General features: G+C 40.4%; 1 protein-coding gene across 4 annotated transcripts in view; it reads left to right on the top strand.

Moving 5' to 3' along the window:
• The window catches only part of NAALADL2 (N-acetylated alpha-linked acidic dipeptidase like 2), a 901,057-nt gene that overhangs the window by 648,748 nt on the left and 231,667 nt on the right, over nucleotides 1-20,642 (top strand). For all 4 annotated transcript variants that reach the window (XM_084639864.1, XM_084639867.1, XM_084639865.1 and 1 more), the window contains one exon: nucleotides 6,644-6,787. In XM_084639864.1, the coding sequence (XP_084495990.1) occupies nucleotides 6,644-6,787 (144 nt within the window). The remainder of the gene's footprint in view (nucleotides 1-6,643; nucleotides 6,788-20,642) is intronic.

Here is a 20,642-nt window from a genome sequence, read left to right as displayed (position 1 = left end):
CAACAGTATAAATTCTTCACAATTTCATAGGTTTCACTGGAGTTACTCCGTGGTTACTATGATTTGAGAGCAGAATATGGCCCAGCATCTGCAATCTTTGTCTTTAGTCCTATATAGTCCCATGAGAAGGGTGGGGTTTTCAAAAGTTTTAAGGAATCTAAGTATCCAATTCCCATTGAAAACCCATGAGATTTGGGCACCCAACTGCATTAGGCTCCTTTTAAAATCCTATCCTGAGTACCTAACTGTTTTAATACCCTTTGTAAATCCCATCTAGGTACATGGAATTTCAAGTTGGGGTGTAGCATTTGAGATTAAACTTATTTTTTCCTTTTCCTCTACTTTCAATAACTTCAGTGGCATTCATTAGGTCTCATGAAGGGGCTTATACATTAAGCACTATTAGCATAATTAGAATAATGTGCCAGGAATTTGCTATTGCCACATCATAATGAAGGGTGCTGTGGAAAGAAACTGAGTAGAACAGCATTTACAGATCCTTTCCTCAGTGTGCCTTTGTTGGCAAAGTAATTACAACATTAGGATTGGATGTCAATTTATAGAGTTTATATTTCTAGTATGTTGGTTGTCCTTTAGTGAGTTCATTTATTCAAACATCCCTTTCCCTTGTTCTTCATCATTTATCAGATATGTTAGAATACTTCTGATATGAATATTTTTAAACAATTTATTCCCATTCAAGTCATATTTAGTTTATAATTAATTATGAGGTAGTAGTCCTTTTTGTTATTGCATGTGCCTTTGTTCCAGTTGCTTACTACTTGTACATTTAAGTAAACATGGATATCCTCAAGGTGGCAATTCTGTCCCTCATTTTCACTCTTGACCACTCAGTCACTCGTTGCCTCTAGGCATGTAGATTTTAGGGCTAGAAGAGACCATTATGATCATCTAGTCTGAACTGTTGCATGTGCACATGCCATAGAATTTCACACAGTGGTTTCTGCATCAAGTTCATCACTTCTGGTAGCACTTACCTTTTAGAGAAAACATTCTATCTTGATTTAAAGACTTCTGGTGGAGAATGTATCACATCCTTAGAGAGACAAGGTGGGTGAGGGTTTTATTGGACCAACTTCTGTTGTTTTGGATTTCTTGCATGAGCTCCGGGTAGGTTTTCTGATTTTTTTTTCTTCCATTGTGTGGGAGTATGAGATGATGGATTTCTTATCTGAGGTGGTTCCTTCTGGTATATCTGAGGTGCAGGACCCCAGCGGTGGATCAGGCACATAAGAGGACCTTGTAATACTTTGTGGCTGTGAAGGCGGATGAGAGATTCAGCAGGCGGGAGGTCCCTGGTTCTCTTGGATTCCCTTGTCACTAGATCAGGATTTTCCTCCTATCAAGTCTCGTGTGGCTACCACCTGCACACCTGTTTCCCTACATTAAAAGATTTCATGCGCAGGCCTCTGCCAAAGAGCTCACACCCACACAAAGCCCTGTGGTGACAGATGAGTGGTGGTGAAGACAGGAGCAGCGATCTCTGGGAATCTTCAGTCACAAATCTGCATGGAGGCGGCAGCCATGTGATGGTCATCATGTCCTTGGATGAGACAGAAGGGCATTTCGGCAGCAGCAGCTGTGACTGAGCAGGCCTTTCAGGATCCCTTCTGCTCAACCAAGATGGGGAGGGGGCTAAAAAAGGTGCCCCAAACATAGGCTGTCTAACACTTTTCCACCTAGAAGACCCTAGTCAGTGGAATCACTCAGCATCGCGGCAGAAATAAGAGATACAAGACAATGAATTTTGCCACCTGGAATATCCACACCCTTATGGACTCTCAGCACAGTGAAAGAAGAAACTGCCAGAAAGAAGAATTGCCAGAGAATTGGCAAGACCCAACATTGACATTGCAGCCCTTAGTGAGACTTGCCAGGCTGATGAGGGCCAATTAAAAGAAGATGGGGGTGGCTACACCTTCTTTTGGAGAGGGAAACCACTTGAAGAGAGATGCATTCACGGGATTAGCTTTGCCATCAAAAATAAGATAGTCAGCTTTTGGAGCTTCCCTTGGGGATCAAAGAGCGTCTCCTAATCAAGCTCAGCATGCGCTCAATATGCCACTGTCATCAGTGCACACACCCCAACACTCAATGATGAGGAAGACGACAAGGAACAGTTTTACAGTGCTCTCAGTGTAGTCCTTGCAGCCACACCGAAGGCAGACAAACTCATCCTCCTGGGAGATTTCAATGCCAGAGTTGGATGGGACTCCCAACTCTGGAGCAGCACAATAGACAAAGAAGGGGTGGGAAATGTAATCCTCAATGATATTCTCCTCCTCAGCAATTGTGTGGAGTATGACCTGCTCATCACAAATACCATCTTTAGGCAGATCAACAAATTTAAGACCACCTGGAAACATCCTTGGTCCAAACACTGGCACCTCCTTGACTATGTTATAATTAGAGCCCGAAATTACACCAACAGCTGTATAACATGAGCAATGAGAAGTACAGGCCACTGTTGGACAGACCCTTGATTAGTAAGATCATTCATATACCTGCAGCTCACTCCACCTACTGCAAACATCCCAAAGACAAAGCGAAAGTGGTACAACCTCAAAGCACTTCAAGACCAAGCCAGCTGCAAGACTTTCCAGCAACACTTGTCTGAGAAGCTCTCGAACTTCTCTGATAACATAAAAAGAAAAGGAGTACTTGTGGCACCTTAGCGACTAACCAATTTATTTGAGCATAAGCTTTCGTGAGCTACAGCTCACTTCATCGGATAGCTCACGAAAGCTTATGCTCAAATAAATTGGTTAGTCGCTAAGGTGCCACAAGTACTCCTTTTCTTTTTGCGAATACAGACTACACGGCTGTTACTCTGAAATCTGACAACATAATTGACATTCAAGAGCACTGGGATCAACTTAAAAATACTATTCACACTGCATGTGCTGAAACCATAGGACAGTGGTGGGCAACCTGCGGCCTGTCAGGGTAATCCGCTGGTAGGCCACCAGACAGTTTGTTTACATTTGCACAACCGCCCACAGCTCCCAGTGGCCATGGTTTGCCATTCCCGGCCAATGGGAGCTGCGGGAAGCCCCAGGCTTATTAACCTCTCCTTATACGGCAGCCATTCCATACTCGTAATCATTTTTTTTTTGGCCCTTTTCTGAACCTTTTCCAATTCCAATATACCTTTTTTAAGATGGGGCGGCCACATCTGCATGCAGTATTCAAGATGTGGGCGTACTATGGATTTATATAGAGGTAATATGATATTTTTTGTCTTATTAGCTATTCCTTTCCTAATGGTTACCAACATTCTGTTCACTTTTTTGACTGCTGCTGCACATTGAGGAGACGTTTTCAGAGATCTATCCACAATGACTCCTACATCTCTTTCTTGAATGGTAATAGCTAATTTAGACCTCATCATTGTATATGTATAGTTGGGATTATTCTTTCCAATGTGCATTACTTTGCATTTATCAGCATTGAATTTCATCTGCCATTTTGTTGCCCAGTCATCCAGTTTTGTGAGATCCTTTTGTAGCTCTTCACAGTCTGATTGGGACTTAACTGTCTTGAGTAGTTTTGTATCATCTGTAGATTTTGCCATCTCACTGTTTACCCCTTTTTCCAGATCATTTATGAATATGTTGAATAGGACTGGTCCCATACAGACCCCTGGGGGATACCACTATTTACCTCTCTCCATTCTGAAAACTGACCATTTATTCCTACCCTTTGTTTCCGATCTTTTAACCAGTTAACAATCCATGAGAGGACCTTCCCTCTTATCGCAAGGCAGCTTACTTTGTTTAAAAGGCTTTGAGAGACCTTGTCAAAGGCTTTCTGAAAATCTAAGTGCACTATATCCACTGGATTCCCCTTTTCCATATGCTTTTGACCCCCTCAAAGAATTCTAGTAGATTGGTGAAGCATGATTTCCCTTTAAAAAATCATGTTGACTCTTCCCCAACATATTTTGTTAATATATGTGTCTGACAATTTTGTTCTTTACTATAGTTTCAACCAGTTTACCTGGTACTGAGGTCCGGTTTACCGCCCTATAATTTCCGGGATCACCTCTGAGCCCTTTTTAAAAATTGGCATCACATTAGCTACCCTCCAGTCATTTTGTGTAGAAGCTGATTTAAATGATAGGTTATAAACTACAGTTAGTAGTTCTGCAATTTCACATTTGAATTTCACATTTGAGTTCCTTCAGAACTCTTGAGTGAATACCATCTGATCCTGGTCTAGCTTCTGCTTCCAGTCACTGCGCCTTGTTATGCCTTTGTCTAGTAGATTAAAGAGCTCTCTACTATCAGAAATCTTCTCCATATGTAGAAACCTAGACTGTGATTCCTCTTACTGGGTGCCTACAACCCACAGAGTGAACCAGGGGCCCTGTGGTCGCTGTCACTGCCACTTGAATGGTGCTCTTTTACCCTCCACAGCATGGTTGTGCCTCTGCAAAGACATAATTGAGCATTACTTTGCTAGCTTCAGGACTCTACAAGCCTCCTCAGGCTGAGAGTGTTTCTACTGTATGTTAGGCATACAATAGGTTCTTCTCTATAACAGTATACAGTAGCTTTTGTTGTTTTTGCACTATTTGTAAAGGCAAATTATGGAACCTTGGAAAGCCTCTGGTATTTCCAGCACTGTCCACAAAGGAAGGCTACATGCAGGTGGTTGTAGAATTTAATTCAATGCTAGTTCACTAACAGGATTTTTGTTAGTAATTTTGTAGAATTTAATTAGAGTGCATGTTATTGATTCTTGATGGGTCCAACACCTTGTGATTGCATTATGGAGGTCACCAGGAATAGCCAGCTGTCTTTTGGTGTTGTAAAGGACTGCACACCAGCCTCAACCAGGCTGGATAAAGCAGATACTTTTTTATCAGAGTTTATTTTTAATCTCATCAAATATCTACCCTTATTCTGGATTTCCAAACTAGAAATAATGTAGTATAGGCAGGGATACAGCAGATTTTCTGACTTTTCTCGCTTGCTATAGAACCAGTTTCAATGCATGGGAGTTTGGAAGTTATATAACAGTGGATCATAGTTGCTCTTAGAGGGGAGTTCCTTGCAAGATGTCTCCTGGTCTGTTCCCTGGTAATAGGCAAATCATTATCATTGATCTGACAGGCATTTTGGTGCATGGATTCTGAAAATTCTTCCGGGTTGTGGGGTTTAGCATATCCTAAGACCCCAATTAAACAAACATGATTTCATCTAGACTGTTTTTCAGGTCATCAGTCTTTTGTTCCAGGGCAGGTTGAGAATCCTTTTTTAAGTCAGGAGTTTTCCTCCTCAAGCATCTTGTATTTGTCCCCTAGTGAAATAATCAGTTTTTCTGCTTCACTCACTCAACCTTTTAATGTTAAATATGTTTTGTTTGTTCTCATAACGGTCATTTCCTCCTTTATTGCATCTATCTTTTTAGAGATTTTTCCCTTCCCATTACTTTCTCAAATGGTTGGCATTATGGCTTCAAATGAGAGAGCTTAAGTTCCATCTTGTCTCTCGAATCAATTCACCATAACTGGTGGGCTTCCAACCTCACAAAGTGTATTAGCTTTTGCTGCCATTTTGGGGGAGACTTTTATAGTTGACTTGCGCCTTTTGATATGACCAGGCTTGTGCTACTGCTTCCCGAGTTCTTTGTAGCTGTATTTGAAGGTTTTTGCTTTTATGTAAGCTTCCCCCACTTGACATCTGCTCAGCATGAATCTGTAAGAAATCAGTCAGAAATCCCTCAGCTGAACCTTCACCCCTACATTACAAAAACATACTTGCATTTAGAGGATAAATCCTATTCACTTTAGTCAAATACAACTCCCATTTGTGTCAATGAAGATTTGGTCTTTAAAGAGGAAAGAATATATTTCTTATTTTTGTGCTTGGAGATATATGCATGTTGGCTCTCCTCACATCAAAAAGCCAGGATCTCTGAGTCGAACATTTATTATGAGGCTATTGTTCTGTGCAGTTTGGTCTACGTTGTATGTTTTATTTTCAGAATTCTTGTGAAAGCCTTGCTCTGTATGGTAATGTAGGTCTTTTGCTCCTTGAATAAGACCAGTGCTATATGTTGCTATTTTTTGTGTCATTTAAAAATCTATGCAAAACTAAACAATCCAGTTAGTTTGGCACTGTGCTTGCATTTCTCTATGCATCTGTTTGCTCTAGAATCCACCATTGAGTTTAATGTCTGTTTTGCCATCTGATACTATTGTATCATCTTGTTCATTCCTTACTGAACAAAGGTAACCATAGAATCCCAATAATTCTTTTCTTTTTTTTATTCCTTTTACTACATGCCACCCTCATTTCATATCTGTACCACACAGACGATTTAATATGTGCTACAGGAGATTTTTTTGGGGTGATTTACTTCTTTAGAAATTACTCTCCCAAATCCTAAATTGTAGTATACATCACCAAAGAGCTTTAAAATTCTTTCATTAATGTAAGTGCAGAGTAATGGCTGCTAATCTAAATCCAACTTTTCATTGTAGGGGTGAGTCTGCTATATCATAAACTGTGTATTGGCTTTGTCTGTTTTAAGACATATGCAGACTCTGGAAATATTTTCCTTTTTAATTTTTCATTTACTAAATTGCTGTTTGCTCTCTCTCATTCATTTGCAGATGGAAACTACAGACATAACCGATTGAACCTTACATCACTGTTAGTGCAACCCATATCTGCACTGCTCATCAAAAGACTGGTTTCTTTACCTGAGGACAGAAGCAAAAGTGATGGGTGTATCCCTCTCAAACTGCCTGTGACAGGTGATGATGGTTTCTGTTCATTATGGAATGGTCCTTAAGTACTTCAAATACATTCTGAGTAATTGGGTATAATTGAGGGTTTGTCTGATTGCAGGTGTGTTCTGCTAGCAGCCTTTTAAGAACAGGCTATGAAAAAGCAGATCTTTAGAGTGTAATTTATGGGCTAAGTTGAGGCTGAGTGAAAACAAAATGCTGTGACGTACTATAAAAGAGCCATTTTTAAAATAAGGCATTTTGTGCATTAGCTTCAGAAACCATATTTGCATTGCTTCCAAGTTTCAGCTTCAGCAAACACTGCATCTGCCAAGATTCAGTTTATGTAAGTCACATTTCAGGAGTACGAAGTCTCTTAGTACAAGGCATTAAACTCTAATTCCTGCTGTTGACTAGAAAATCCCTCTGACTTTATGCATCATCACCCTGGAGATGTTGCTAGTGATGCAATGCAGTTTATTAGGCCTTGTTGGAGCATTTAAACTACCATATTAATGCGATGGGTTGTGTCTTATTTCTGCCTCCAGCACATATGTAGCATTTCTAAATGGTGATCCATCTTTCACATTATTTAGTTTGTATCTGTTTGCTAGAAAATAAACATCAGTAATGTGTATTTGTGCCCATATCTAAGGGGACCTTTTCCCATATGTTTCACCTGGAGATGGCTGAATTCTGACAACAAAAGCAATAGAAAGGCATGTGTTGAGTAGGGCTGGAAGAAAAGGGAGAATGCATTCAGAATGCCTCTCCAAAGGCCATACCTTCACCAAGGTCATGCAGATTATTGCCTTAACAAACTGATTACTGATTTGAGAAAAATGCCAGAAGAGATACTGCATAGAGATTAAGTGAAGGAATAAGCATAGAGAACCTTTCAGGAATGCTGCATGTTTCGAACATAAATATTCTCTTGATTTTTATTTTGTGTTAGTCTATCTTTTATAAGAGGAAAAATACAGTGGGGACACACATTGTATTGTCTCATCTATTTAACCCAGTCCATTTGAGGTATTGTTTGTATATGTAGGTGTTGTGGCCATTGTAAGTAATGGGTTCTATTAAAGTGTTGATTACCGAAACCTCAAATAGTAAATGCCAATTTACTATTTGATTAAGTCAGGTTGCCTGACCAAAGAAAACAGCAGCACATTGAAGAGACGCAATTACTGACCCACTCTGGGGCCACAAGGCTGCCACTCATACTGGGCTGAGGTGGTTCAAAGTTTACAGGTTTCTTATATTCCCCTTTATTTAGTTCATATTACAGTTTGTGGCTAAATGTGTAACTTATTATTGTCCTATTACTAACAAATGACTACCTTGTGATTAATTGTCTGGACAGTTACATTTAACACATACCAAATTTCCAGGGTATAAAAGATCACAAAAATTTTGGCGAACAGAGACAATAACTAACATTTCTTAATTAATCACTTATTTTCCCCTTTGCAGTTGGAACATTTTATGGTTTTGAAAGACTTACTCCTTTCTCATAGGTTTCAGAGTAACAGCTGTGTTAGTCTGTATTCGCAAAAAGAAAAGGAGTACTGGTGGCACCTTAGAGACTAACCAATTTATTAGAGCATAAGCTTTCGTGAGCTACAGCTCACTTCCTCAGATGCATATCGTGGAAACTGCAGCAGGCTTTATATATACACAGAGAATATGGAACAATACCTCCTCCCACCCCACTGTCCTGCTGGTAATAAGCTATTCTCTGTGTATATATAAAGCCTGCTGCAGTTTCCACGATATGCATCTGAGGAAGTGAGCTGTAGCTCACGAAAGCTTATGCTCTAATAAATTGATTAGTCTCTAAGGTGCCACAAGTACTTCTTTTCCTTTCTCATAGTTTTTCTTATACTCTTATAACTTGTTGTTCAAGTAGTTAGCACTGATTACAAGCATATATGTTTAAGTAACTGTAAAAATAAGTCTGCAAAAATAAGTCATGACCTTTCGACATATTTTTCACTCTAAAATTTGCTTGCTATCATTTTTTTATTATTTTTCTTAGCCTAATTTTGCAAACCTTCATGATAATTTTGACTAACAATTTTTTAACCTAACTTAGAGCTTTAGGCCTATGTGTTAATACCATCCTTTTAAAAGGCTTTGCCAATTTCCTTTGTAAATAAATAACATTAGCACAGTATTCCCTACGCTATCTATAGGCGATAAAACAATTACTATAGTAAAAAGCAAACTTTAAATGCATTTTTAGGGGCAACCATTGTACAGTGTGTGTGGTTGTATCAGTTGTTTACCACTTTTAGAAAGTTATTGTGGAATAAGGATATAATAAAACAAGACCATAAAAAGCTTGGTTAAGTTTATGACCACTCTTAGCATTTGTAATTACAAATGCTAAGAATGAAGGCAGTGAGACCTCATGCTTCCAGACATAATGTGATTACTGCTGAGGTCAGGAAGGAATATTTTCCTCAATGCAGACTTAACTAGGTGGTTTTTATAGAGGGACTTCTTCTTCCCCAAAGGCGTCAAGGGTGGGGGAAGTGCCAGAGGCAGTGTAAATAAATGTAAGGCAATGTGATCAGCAAGTGGAGAAGTAGTTAAAGAACTTTCCCTTTGGAAGGGAGAAGTGTCTGTCCATCCCTGGGAGCAGCAGAGAGCAGCACCACGTAAGGAGAACAAAATCCCTTCATTTGTCTGTAGCTAAGGTCTTCCACAGGGAGGATGATAGGAGAGTCTCATGGTATGCAAGTACTGTATGTAAATAGCAGTGGCTGAGGGGAGAGAAATGCTTGACAGAAGCATTTTCTGCATAGAGAAGCTGATTTGGAAAAGAAAATGAAAGAGAAGGTAGAGAGAGCAGAACCAACACATCATTAGGGCTCCGAGGGGCTATGGTAATGCAAATCACAAATACATAGTTCAATTTTGATATTAATAATTACCCCATTTCTATGAAGCCACACTTTCAAATCTAGGCAGGATTCGCTCACCTCTTCACCCTTCAAGGAGTCCTGCACGTTGTGGTGGATGAATTTTTCAGACAAGACTTTACAGACTGAAACTCTGGTTATGTCTACACTGCAGTGTAAGACCAGGGTTAGAGGGTCTGAAGTCCATCGATTCTGGGTTTGCAAGACCAGTGCTAGAGCATCCATACTCATTGGTGACCCTATGTTTACAATTTATGGACCTGGGCACCAAATCCAGGAGTCCAGCATCTACACCAGAGTATGCAGATCTGAGTGAAATCACCATATCCCAGGCTTCCTAGCTATGGCCGCGCTAGTCCTTGGTTCTTGGTGCAGTGTGGGTGTGATAAATAAAGTGGGGAAGTAGCTCCCTTTGTTGGACACCCAGCCAGACAGTTAGCTGTAAACTCCCCCGCATGAGATGTGTGAGCTCTATAGCTTAGAGGGAACGCTAACAGCTGAGCTGCCTTCCGGAAGCAAGCAAGCCTTAAAAGTTCGTGTTTGGGCTGGGCAACCTCTGTTCTAGAGAGGGACAGGATCTACCCTGCTTCCAGCTCTATAAGATCTCTGCCTGCAGGGTCCAGGGAAGAATCATCCTAAAGGTAGGCACTCAGCTTTGTTTGCCTGGCAGCCTCAGGATTGGTTAGTTGATTGTTTATTTCAGTTTGTTTTATTTTACTGGGACACCAGGAGTTGCATGTTTTCTGGGAGTAAAGGGCTTGTCAGACTCTATGCCTAGGAAAAACCTGGCCATAGTTCATCTTAGCCTGGACCTGAAGAGAACAGCTTATGTCTGATTCCAAATAGAAAATACCTTGACTAAAGTTGCCAAGGTGGAGCATTCTTGGATTTTAACTAGGAGAGTCTGTAATAACAACTTCACATAAAGCTGAAGAATGTGTCATGCTTTCATGTAGTGGACACACAGTCCTCGAGACCCTCATGATCCTTGCTGAGGATTTGTTGGAATGGACCAAAAATTTGAGCTGGTATGTATCTATGTACTACTTAATGTATTTTTAAAATTGCCGGCTGAGTAGAATGATACATATTAGAAGGCTGATACTTCAGACTCCCCGTTGATCCTAAGAAAGCATAAGAAATATTTCACTTCTGATGTAGAACTCGTCACTGAGATGTCAAAAGAGATGAATGAGCAATTCAGACAACTGGGTGGCTTAAAATTTGTTAGGATAAAATGCTCATCATTCTCTTGTCAGTATGTTTCAAAAAGCTGAACAGCGAATTCATCAGTAATGATTAAGCATTTAGATAGAGTTTTCTTCTTTTGCTTCCTTCCCCCCCCCAGCCCAGCAGTTTTCAAGGGATGTAACGTGACAAAGAGGTTGGGAAGATCGGGAGGGAAACATCTCAGGCATACTAAAGAGTTACAAGCTATGAAATAAACTGTAGGAATAAAAGGTTACCCTATATTTTGTTTTGCTTTTTGTTTACTGCAGTACAACCTCCTTAATCCACACGTTTTATAACCCCCCCCAACAATAACGTAAAAATAAAAATGTTGTGGTCTCTCCCTGCATCTTTGCAAAGAATTAAGAGCAGTGTACTGTAGTGAGGTCTCATAATACTATAGATCTTATTTTTACAGAATATATTATAGCATATTTACTAGAATGTTATGAAATATTATCATAAAACTAAAATACACTTATCAACATAAACAAAGGACATTTTGTCTTGCAGAAACCTTGCTTTGTTGTTGTTCGTTCACTTACTTACCAATTCACGAATTTCAGTCATTTAAATTGGGTCTCTGAGTTATTAGTGCCTATTAGTGAGTTTCTGATGTACTATTATCTGTGAAGGTATCCCATGCGTGAAATACGTCTGAATCTGAGCAATTCTATCTTTTACACCTGAAGCTACACGAAACATTCTAATCACTCAATAGCACTATTTTTTGGAGGTTTAGTGATGAAGATGGGTTAATATTCAAGCCTTACAAGCACTTGAGACCTGTATTTAAAATTTTACCTTGAGTCATAAGTGAAAATGAGGTTTGTGGAATTGTGTTAGTGCAGGATCCCAGATGCACACCACAAAATTGCGATGTGAATTTTGCTCAGTTTGGTAAATTTCACAGCCTCTGTTCAAGGCTATTCTAGGACTTGTACATCAGGGAGGTTGAATCAAGAATTTGACTTTTACAATGAAAGAGCTAGGTGGGGAGGTTTACGTTTAGCAGAATTTCACTTTGCTTGGTTACTGGTGTTAGTTCTTTACTATTGGGTTCCATTCAGCCAGACAGGCAGCGGGCTGAGTGGGGCCAGCAGCAGAGACCCCGGCTTGCAAGGGGCTGGCGGACGGAACTCCAGACCGTCAGCAGGCTGAGCGGGGCCGGTGGACAGAACCCCAGGCAGGCAGCGGGCTGAGTGGCTCAGCCCGCTGCCAGTCTGGGATTCTGTCCGCCAGTTCCTGCCAGCCGGGGTCCTGGCTGCCGGCCCCGCTTAGCCGGCTGCCGGCCCTGCTCAGCCTGCTGCCGTCCAGGAGTTCCGTTCACCCAGACCGGCAGCGGGCTGAGCGGGGCCGGCGGCCAGGACCCTGGCTGACAGCAGCGAGCCAGTAAAAATCGGCTTGCATGCTGCCAGTTGCTGACCCCTGGTCTAAGGCAAACAACGTTCTCTGACAGGCATTGCAGTAGTAGAATGGAGCACTGTGATACTGTTATATGTGTTTCTCCTTCAGAGCTTGCTGGAAGAACCTCATTTAATAACGTTGACCGTGACATCACTCAGTTATGTCAATATGCAAACAACCTTGTCATTTCTTGACATAGTACATGAGCATCATGCTACACATCTAGAAGAACAAATGGAGGAAAATGCCACCAGGGAGCTTGGTGATGTACATTTCCATGTCTAGATGGCACAGTATACTTATGTGTTTCTGCCCTGTGACTATTTGAAATGGAAGCCTCACTATTTCACAGAATTTTATAGAAAGAAGTAATCTTAAACTGTATGCTGCTGATACTCATTCTTAATCATCATATGTTACAGCATTTTCTTGTAGTATCTTTCTTTCTACTCTTCCTCTTCCTTGCAGACTTCATAGTTATAAGAGACCAAGATATATAAGTTGTATTCTCTCCCCCCACTCCAAAAAAGCTTTCATTGTTGTTTTTATACCAAAAGAGGACAGTCCTCATTCTTCTGGGTGATTCTTAGAGGTTAATAGGTCACAAAACAGCAGCCTGGACCTCTCAGAAAAAATAACATCTTTACTTCTGCCAAATAGAGTGGGCTATGGCAAGATTTATCTATGTAATATGGATTGTTTTGAAGTTCACTGTTGTCTCAGATATTCAGTATGACACATCTGCTCCATACCAGATCAGGTGTGCCCTCTTTAGAGCTACTTTTTAGTACTGAGTTCCAGACATTCTTTACACTCAGGGCCTTTTGGCTTCCCAGCACTCTTTCCATTTCCTGGTCTGTCTCTCATCGCGCTGTAGCACCTCCTGGAACATGTCGTCTTTACTGCACCTAGGATTTTTTCTTATCTGCCGAAGCTGGGGTGGGGGGTGTTCTTCAAGGTCTGTGCTGAACAGAAGAGAAATGATTGAAACATTTTAGTAACAAGGGCCTTTTGCGAGTAGCAATCACTTTCTCTCTGAGACTCTAGGCAGGCACACAGCTCCACGAGCACCCCAATCATGGTGAGTGTTGGGAGTGGGGGGAAGGCAGTTGTGTGTACAGACAAAAAGGTCACGGCTTGCAGGGCAGCTTTGCAGGGAACTCATTCTAAAATTATCCTACACTTTTTCACAGGCAGCCAACCTGCTGGCTGACATCTCACTGCTGCAGGTGACCAGAGTACCATGGCACAACTGCTGAATGCTTGTGGCTTTCAGCCCGGTCTATGTGCAGCTCAGCTATGTGCCACTTTGGTCCCAGCTCCAGTGATTGCTAAATGGCATGGTAGTTTTCTACAGTGGGGGAACTAACAAGGTTGCAATTCCTTGGAATCTGTGGCTGAGGATTAACAAGTACCTCTTGGAAACTTTCCAGAGCCTCTCTGCAGGTCTCGATGTCCATCGACACCCTGCTTGGCCATGCAGATTAGCTATGTAGGGCGATGTCCAGCTCACAGAAAACACTACCTACCTCCCACTTTTTGATTCCCTACACAAGCCAGAGAAACTTACCCAGAGCCTCATCTGCTTCCTGCTCCCCTTTGAGTACTTCTGGAGTGGAGAAATGTTCCTGGCTGCCTGCCCCACTGGGCGACCCCGCTGGGAGCTCCACATCCTCTTCTAGCTCAAATTCTTCATCCAGAATTTCATCCTCTGGGTTCTCCCCTCTTTCTGCTGCCTCTGAAGTATCCACAGGGCTATCGGTGATGGAGGTGGGGTCACCATCGAGGATAGCATTCAGTTCCTTATAGAAGTGGCAGGTCTTAGGTGCACCACTCAAGAGATAGTTCGCCTCCTGCGGCTTATGGTATGCCTGCCTGAGCTCCTTTATCTTCGCTCTGCACTGCTGTGTGTCCTGATCATAGCACTTTTTGCACAAGCCTCGAGAAACTTGCCCGTATGCGTCCCGATTCCTATCGGTCACTCGCAGCTGTGACTGAACAGACTCCTCTCCCTCTCCTAATTCAACAGCTCAGCGGTAGTCCAAGCGGGAGCGCGTTTGGTGTGATAGCCAGCCATGCTGATCTGGGAAGCCACTCTGGGAAGCCAGCAAGCAGGAAATGAGATTTAAAATTTCTGGGGCTTGCAAGGGAGAGGGGCGGGTTGGCTGCAGAGCAGCGGAGTTCAAACCGCTGACCAGAGTGGCAGCATGGGAATTTTGGGATACTTTTTGGAGGCCAATAAAATTGAAGAAAAACCTGGTGTCTGCACTGAATGTTTATTGACAAAAAATGGAGGGGAAAAGACAAAAGTCTCTCGCAGGTGTGAAAGTGTTTTGTCACCAAAACTAGGTGGATTTTTTTTTTAAAAAAAATCACATGGCAGTGTGTATGCTATTGCTTTTTTGTAACCAAAAGCCAGTTTTTGTTGACAAAACTTGCCAGTGTAGACAAGCCCTCAGAAACCTTTTGTATAACTAGTTTTGTTGCTGATCTTTTTAGTCTAGGTCCACAGGATTCAATCAAGTAGTGAAAAATTTAATTATGGAAGTCTTTAGACCAAGCCAGGTATTATGAATATACATGTTAATAGAAGAATGGTTTTGAAATTGGACAATATTAATTTTCTAATCAATCAAAGACTACTGAGAAAATAATTAGGGATGTTTCAAATTTGTAAGAGACTGAATTCAGATGATCAGTCACTTGCATGGGAAAAGAGTGTGAAAGGAATCTTCTTATTGCAGGAGCCTCAGTTCATCCCTTCTGCTATGTCAAATATTGCACAAATATGTTTACAGTATACTTAGCATTTTGTCCATTGCAATATATTCAGTATCAGTTTTCTGCAAATGCAAAATGAGATAATAAATTTAGGGTATACACTGTTATGCAAGAATTACTTTTTTCAGAGATGCAATGCAGTGCATAAATTATCTAATACAAAATATTTTGCTGCCTCATTGACCAGCATCAAGATCCAATTTTAGATGAAACAGGCACGTTTCCCTGTTTATAAAGACATATATTTGAAATTATTTATCATCTGATTTAAAATGTGGAATGGGTCGATTTCTTTACAGAAAATGATACCTGAAGACTGGCAACAAACTGAAATAAATTTTTACATTTAAAGAAGGTTTTAAAAAGCTGGTAACCAGAAATTCTAATGTGGCAGTTATGCAATTTTTACTATGTCAATTACTCCTGCAAAATGTCTAATGTAGGTGAAGTATTGTAATTAAATGATGGACAAATCTGCTGTTAGGTACAGCTTTTAAAGTGTATACATCATGTTAGTGCATTTAACAGCATATGCAAAATGTGATATACCAATCTGTGTACATCTTCATATATCATCCATGTGAAATAAACATACTGTAGCCAGTTTGGTCTCCTGTGCCATGTTAGGTAGTGCATGAACTTCCTTAATGCAGTGTTGTAAACTCTCTCAACCTTAAGTCTTGCAATATTTGACATTTTTCTTAAAGCTTCACCTCCTGGAGACAGGTAATTTTGTGAGAATCTCAGCTTTCATTTTTAAGCAAAAATAAGTTTTTAGCCTTTGTGGCTGTGGAACTTGAAAATGTGAGCCCAAGTAGCTCTGAAAGCTAAAGGCAAATTAAAAATACCCTAAATTTATTATCTCATTATATTTTGGGGCCTGACTTGTGATTTTTGAATATCTGAGGTTAGCAGTATTGCAAATATAATGTGGGGCTAAATACCCTGATAGAATTCAGTGTTCCTTGAAATTCTGTAACATTACATACAGCATCATACTTTATTTTAAAGTTTCGTTTTAATTGTGACTTAAAATGGTCATCTTATCATAGCATCATAGAACCATAATGTTAGAAGGGATTGCAAGGGTCATCTAATCTAACTCCTTGCCAAGATGCAGTATTCGTTGTGTCTCAACCATCCAAGACAGATGGCTATTCAGCCCCTCTGTGAAAAATGAAGAAGCTTCCACAACCTCCCAGTGCAGTCTGTTCCATTGTCCTACTGTTCTTACAGTTAGATTAAATCTCAGGAAAAGTTTCCTAAATCTGCTATGCTGTGGTTTGAACCCATTGTCTCTTGTCCTGCTCTCTGTGGCAAAAGAGAACAACTTTTCTCCATCTTTTTTATGACAGCCTTTGAAGTAGCTGTAGACGGCTATCATGTAGCTCCTTAAACTTCTCTTTTCCAAACTAAACATACTCAGTTCCTTCAGCCTTTGCTCATATGGCTTGCATTCCATCCCTTTGAATTTTGATCATCTTTGTTGCTTGCCTCTGGATCCTTTCCAGTTTCTGTACATCCTTTCTATACACTGGTGACCAAAACTGGACATAGAACTCCAGCTGAGACCTAACCAGCGCCCAGTAGAGTGGTACTATCACCTCCCATGACTTGCCTGATATGCCTCTGTTAATGCAATCTAAAACTGCATTTGCTTTTTTTGCAACAGCATTGCATTGCTAACTCATGTTGAAGTTGTGATCCACCACAACTACCGGGTCCTTTTCAGCAGTGCTGCTGCCACGCCAGTTTTCCCCCATTCTGTATTTGTGCATTTGGTTTTTCTTCCCTAAGTGTAGTACTCTGTTTGTCCTTGTTGAATTTCATTTTGTTGTCTGTAGTCCAGTTCTCCAATTTATCAAGATCCCTCTGAAATTTAGCACTATCCCGCAAAATATAGGTAACCTCCCCTAGCTTTGTGTCATCTGCAAAACTTGATCAGTATGCTTGCTATACCTACATCCAGGTCTCATAAAGATGTTAAACAACACCAGACCCGGAACAGGTCCCTGTGGAACCCCACCTGAGACCTCCTTCCAGTCCAACATAATTCCATTAATAGTAGCTCTTTGTTTGCGGTTGTTAAACCAATTATGTATCCACTTATTGGCAGGGTGCTGGAATAATTTTTATAGGGGCGGGGTGCTGAGAGCCATTGAACCAAACCATATACTCTGTATATGATGGGAACCACTTCAAGCCACGGGGTGCAACAACACGCACCACACCACTAGTTCCAGCACCTATGCTTAATGGTAGTTCTGTTGAGCCTGCATTTCTCCAGCTTACTTATCAGAATGTCATGTGGGACTCTGTCAAAAGCCTGTCTGAAGTCCAGGTATGTTATATCCACTGCATTTCTCCTATCCACCAAATCAATTATCCTGTCAAAGAAGGAAATCACTGGTTTGGCATGATTTTGTTCTTGATAAATACATGTTGACCCCTTCATCCTCCAGGTATTTGCAAATTGAATGTTTTATACATCGCTGTAGTTAGTAGCTTCCCAGGGATCAAAGTCAGGCTGACTCGCTGTAGTTCCCCAGTTCCTCCTTTTTCCCCTTTTTAAAGATGGGCACTATGTTAGCCCTTCTCCAGTCTTCCAGGACTATTCTCTTGTCTTTCAAGTTTCTGTGATTCAGAGAAAAATTCAGGCACAGTTCCCATTGACTTCAGTGGAAGTTGTGTATTCATCAGAGACTGAATTACATCTTTAAACCCTGATTCTGCTAGTTATTCCACACAAGTGGACTCCTGCAACACGGCGGAGTAATTTGCAAAATGTTAGTCTGAAGCTCCATTTCTGCATGTGCTCAACTTTACTCCGATGCTCATATGCCTAAACTTTAATGTGTGGGTTAATGGAGTCTCATTAATGTATTTGGAGAAGAATTTTGCCAGAAGGAGCTCAATTTTCAAACCTTAGTGCCTTAAGAAAATTTCCAAATCCCACACTAAAACTGGTACTAGATTTTTAAAGGTATTTAGGCACAAAGTGGTCTTTTCAGAAGCATCTAGGTACCAAACTCCCATTGAAATCAGTGAGTTTTAGGTGTCTAGGAGCATTTTAAAATCCCACTAAGTGCGTAAATAACATATAAAACTGACATTTTGGTGCCTAAGTGGCAATTTGAGCATTTAATGAAGGATTTAAAAATCTTATTGAATCAACATGTTTGAAAATTGAGCCCAAATATTCTCTACCCAATGTCAGTGTGACCCTGGGGCAAGATTATTTTTTTAAACGAGTCTAATCATTATTTCAGCTTCTAAATAAGTGACCTTGCTCTTCAAAAGTGCTGAGGACTTAACAGCTTCCATTACATGCAATGGAAACCAGTGGAGCACTTTTGTCTCTATTTGTGTGATGGGTAACCGTGATAGTAACAAATGGATATGTATGTTAGCTAGATAACAATGGGCAGGTTTCAAGTCAAGAGAACTTTAAAAGAAAAATAATAAAATAATCCAGAAATATTAATGATATCGAAATCACTTTCTTTTCTTGTTCTGAAGTCGTTTTATGGCTTAGAGAAACTTAATGTGTATTTCAAGCAGTATTAAGCTAAAATCTTCTTATAGCTTGCCAAAGAATTTAGGGAAAAGAGATAATGTTGTCAAGACCTTTAAAGTCTTTCATCAGACATGTAGCATCAGGAACCAAGATTTGTTGTCAGAACTGTTTAAAGAAAATTAGATTTTACTTTTTTCTGTATACGCCGTGGAAACCCCCTTGAGCCTTTTTGTCAGGTGTACTAAGCCTTTAAGGCTAAGCCACTTTAAACTGGAGTATTGTACAGTATGTCTATTCATTTTATTATCTGATTCCAAAACATATCACTTGACAGAAGAAAATTTTGTGTTGCTTTGTCGTCAGTTCAAGTCTCAGTAGCCAGTGTGTATTAAGACACTGACTCAGAAAAGCACTTAAGCACATGGTTAAGTCTAGTTGTCTTTTGTGGGGCTTAGCGCGTCTTTAAGCTTTGTTGAATTGGGGCCTAATAAAACATACCACTATTACATGCTGTAGGATTAGAACAGAAGTCAAATCAGCTTTGGCTTGAAAAATGCTTTAAAAAGAGGGAGCTGTTTGGCTCTAGAATGGTTTTATATCCAAAATTGGGAATAATTCGTAGAGCATATACCACAAGGTGTTTTCAAGCTGTATTTTATAAAAGCCAATGGTGGGAATTCTTTGGATTCATTATTGGGCAAAGCTAGAAATTCTAGTTGAAATTCCAGGGTACAATACGAGGTTTTTACAAAGCATATAAAACAACTAAGGCATTCTCCTTCCAGAGAGTCAGTGACACCTATGGCAATACATGTCAGAAGGACAAGGTTCATCAGAACACTAACCTTAACATAGGTATATGAGAGGACTCGCCATGGAAATTATCAGTGGTGATTATATACTAATAGGATCTGAATTTTCTATTAAACTGCACTCATAACTTCCACTGACTTCACTGGGAATTTCCACTGCATTCTGTGGCAGAGCCAAAGTCCTTATTAAGTTCTTACTGAGTTCTTACACGACAGCATATCCATTGATGATACTGAGCATTTTGCCTGAATAAGGCATTGAATAATAATTTGAAGTTTTGACCTGTAATTTATTTTTTAAAACTATTTTCCTGAAAGCAAAGGAAGAATCTTGGCATTGTTGTACCTGATTCAATCATTAACTGACCATCCATTTCTAAGGTCTAGGAAATTAATGAAATTGAAATGGTTTTACTCTGAATATAATTTTAAAATCAACTCATTACAAAAGTATCAGAGAATGAACCTGAACTTGAAAATCTTTCTGATAAAGACAGACACAAGTTAGTTTTATTTTACATATTCCAGTGCACTCATCATTTAAATGCTCCAGACTGCTCAGGAAGCAAGACTTGAAAACAAACTGTTTAAGAAAATACAACATTGGAAGGAAATAGTCTGTGAACTTAAGAACAAAACAATCTTTCCACAGAATATTTTATTTTGGTTCAGTCACTTTTCAGCTAAGGATGTTGATACTGATTTGGCTCAATTATGCCATTAAGATGCAACTCCAAACATCATGCTGCTGGGGAGCTCCTTAAGAGACTAGAATTGACAGCCCATATAGGGATGTGAGTTGGGTGGGCCTCTGAAGTGCCGGACAAGTTCCCTGGCCAGATAGTGTGTAACACCCAGACCATATGGTATTGTGTCCTCCTCTAATGGTGACTGGGCCACATGCACGGGTTGATGAGGCTGCTGTAAGCTCAGTTACTAGAGCTGAGTCTTTCATCTCAGTCAGAAGAGGCTCATGTGTTTGGAATCTAGAAGTCCCTTGTTCAGTCCCCACTGTTGAGGTACCAACCTAGGTTGTAGCGTTACCTGAGTGTGGGAGATAGGATAGTTACCTTTTTTGTCTGCAATCTATGTAGTTTAATAAGTGTAAAATACATTCTTCTCTTCTCTGTGGGTAGAAAGAAAGAGGGGAAATTGATGGCCTACGGGATTCTGTGGCTTGATAAAGGCTGAGATAAAATGTTCTC

This window comes from Lepidochelys olivacea (genome assembly GCF_965140295.1).
Source record: "Lepidochelys olivacea isolate rLepOli2 genome assembly, chromosome: 9".
NCBI lineage: Eukaryota > Metazoa > Chordata > Testudines > Cheloniidae > Lepidochelys > Lepidochelys olivacea.
Note: the sequence above shows the minus strand (reverse complement) of the source record. Positions and strands in the feature narration are given on the sequence as shown.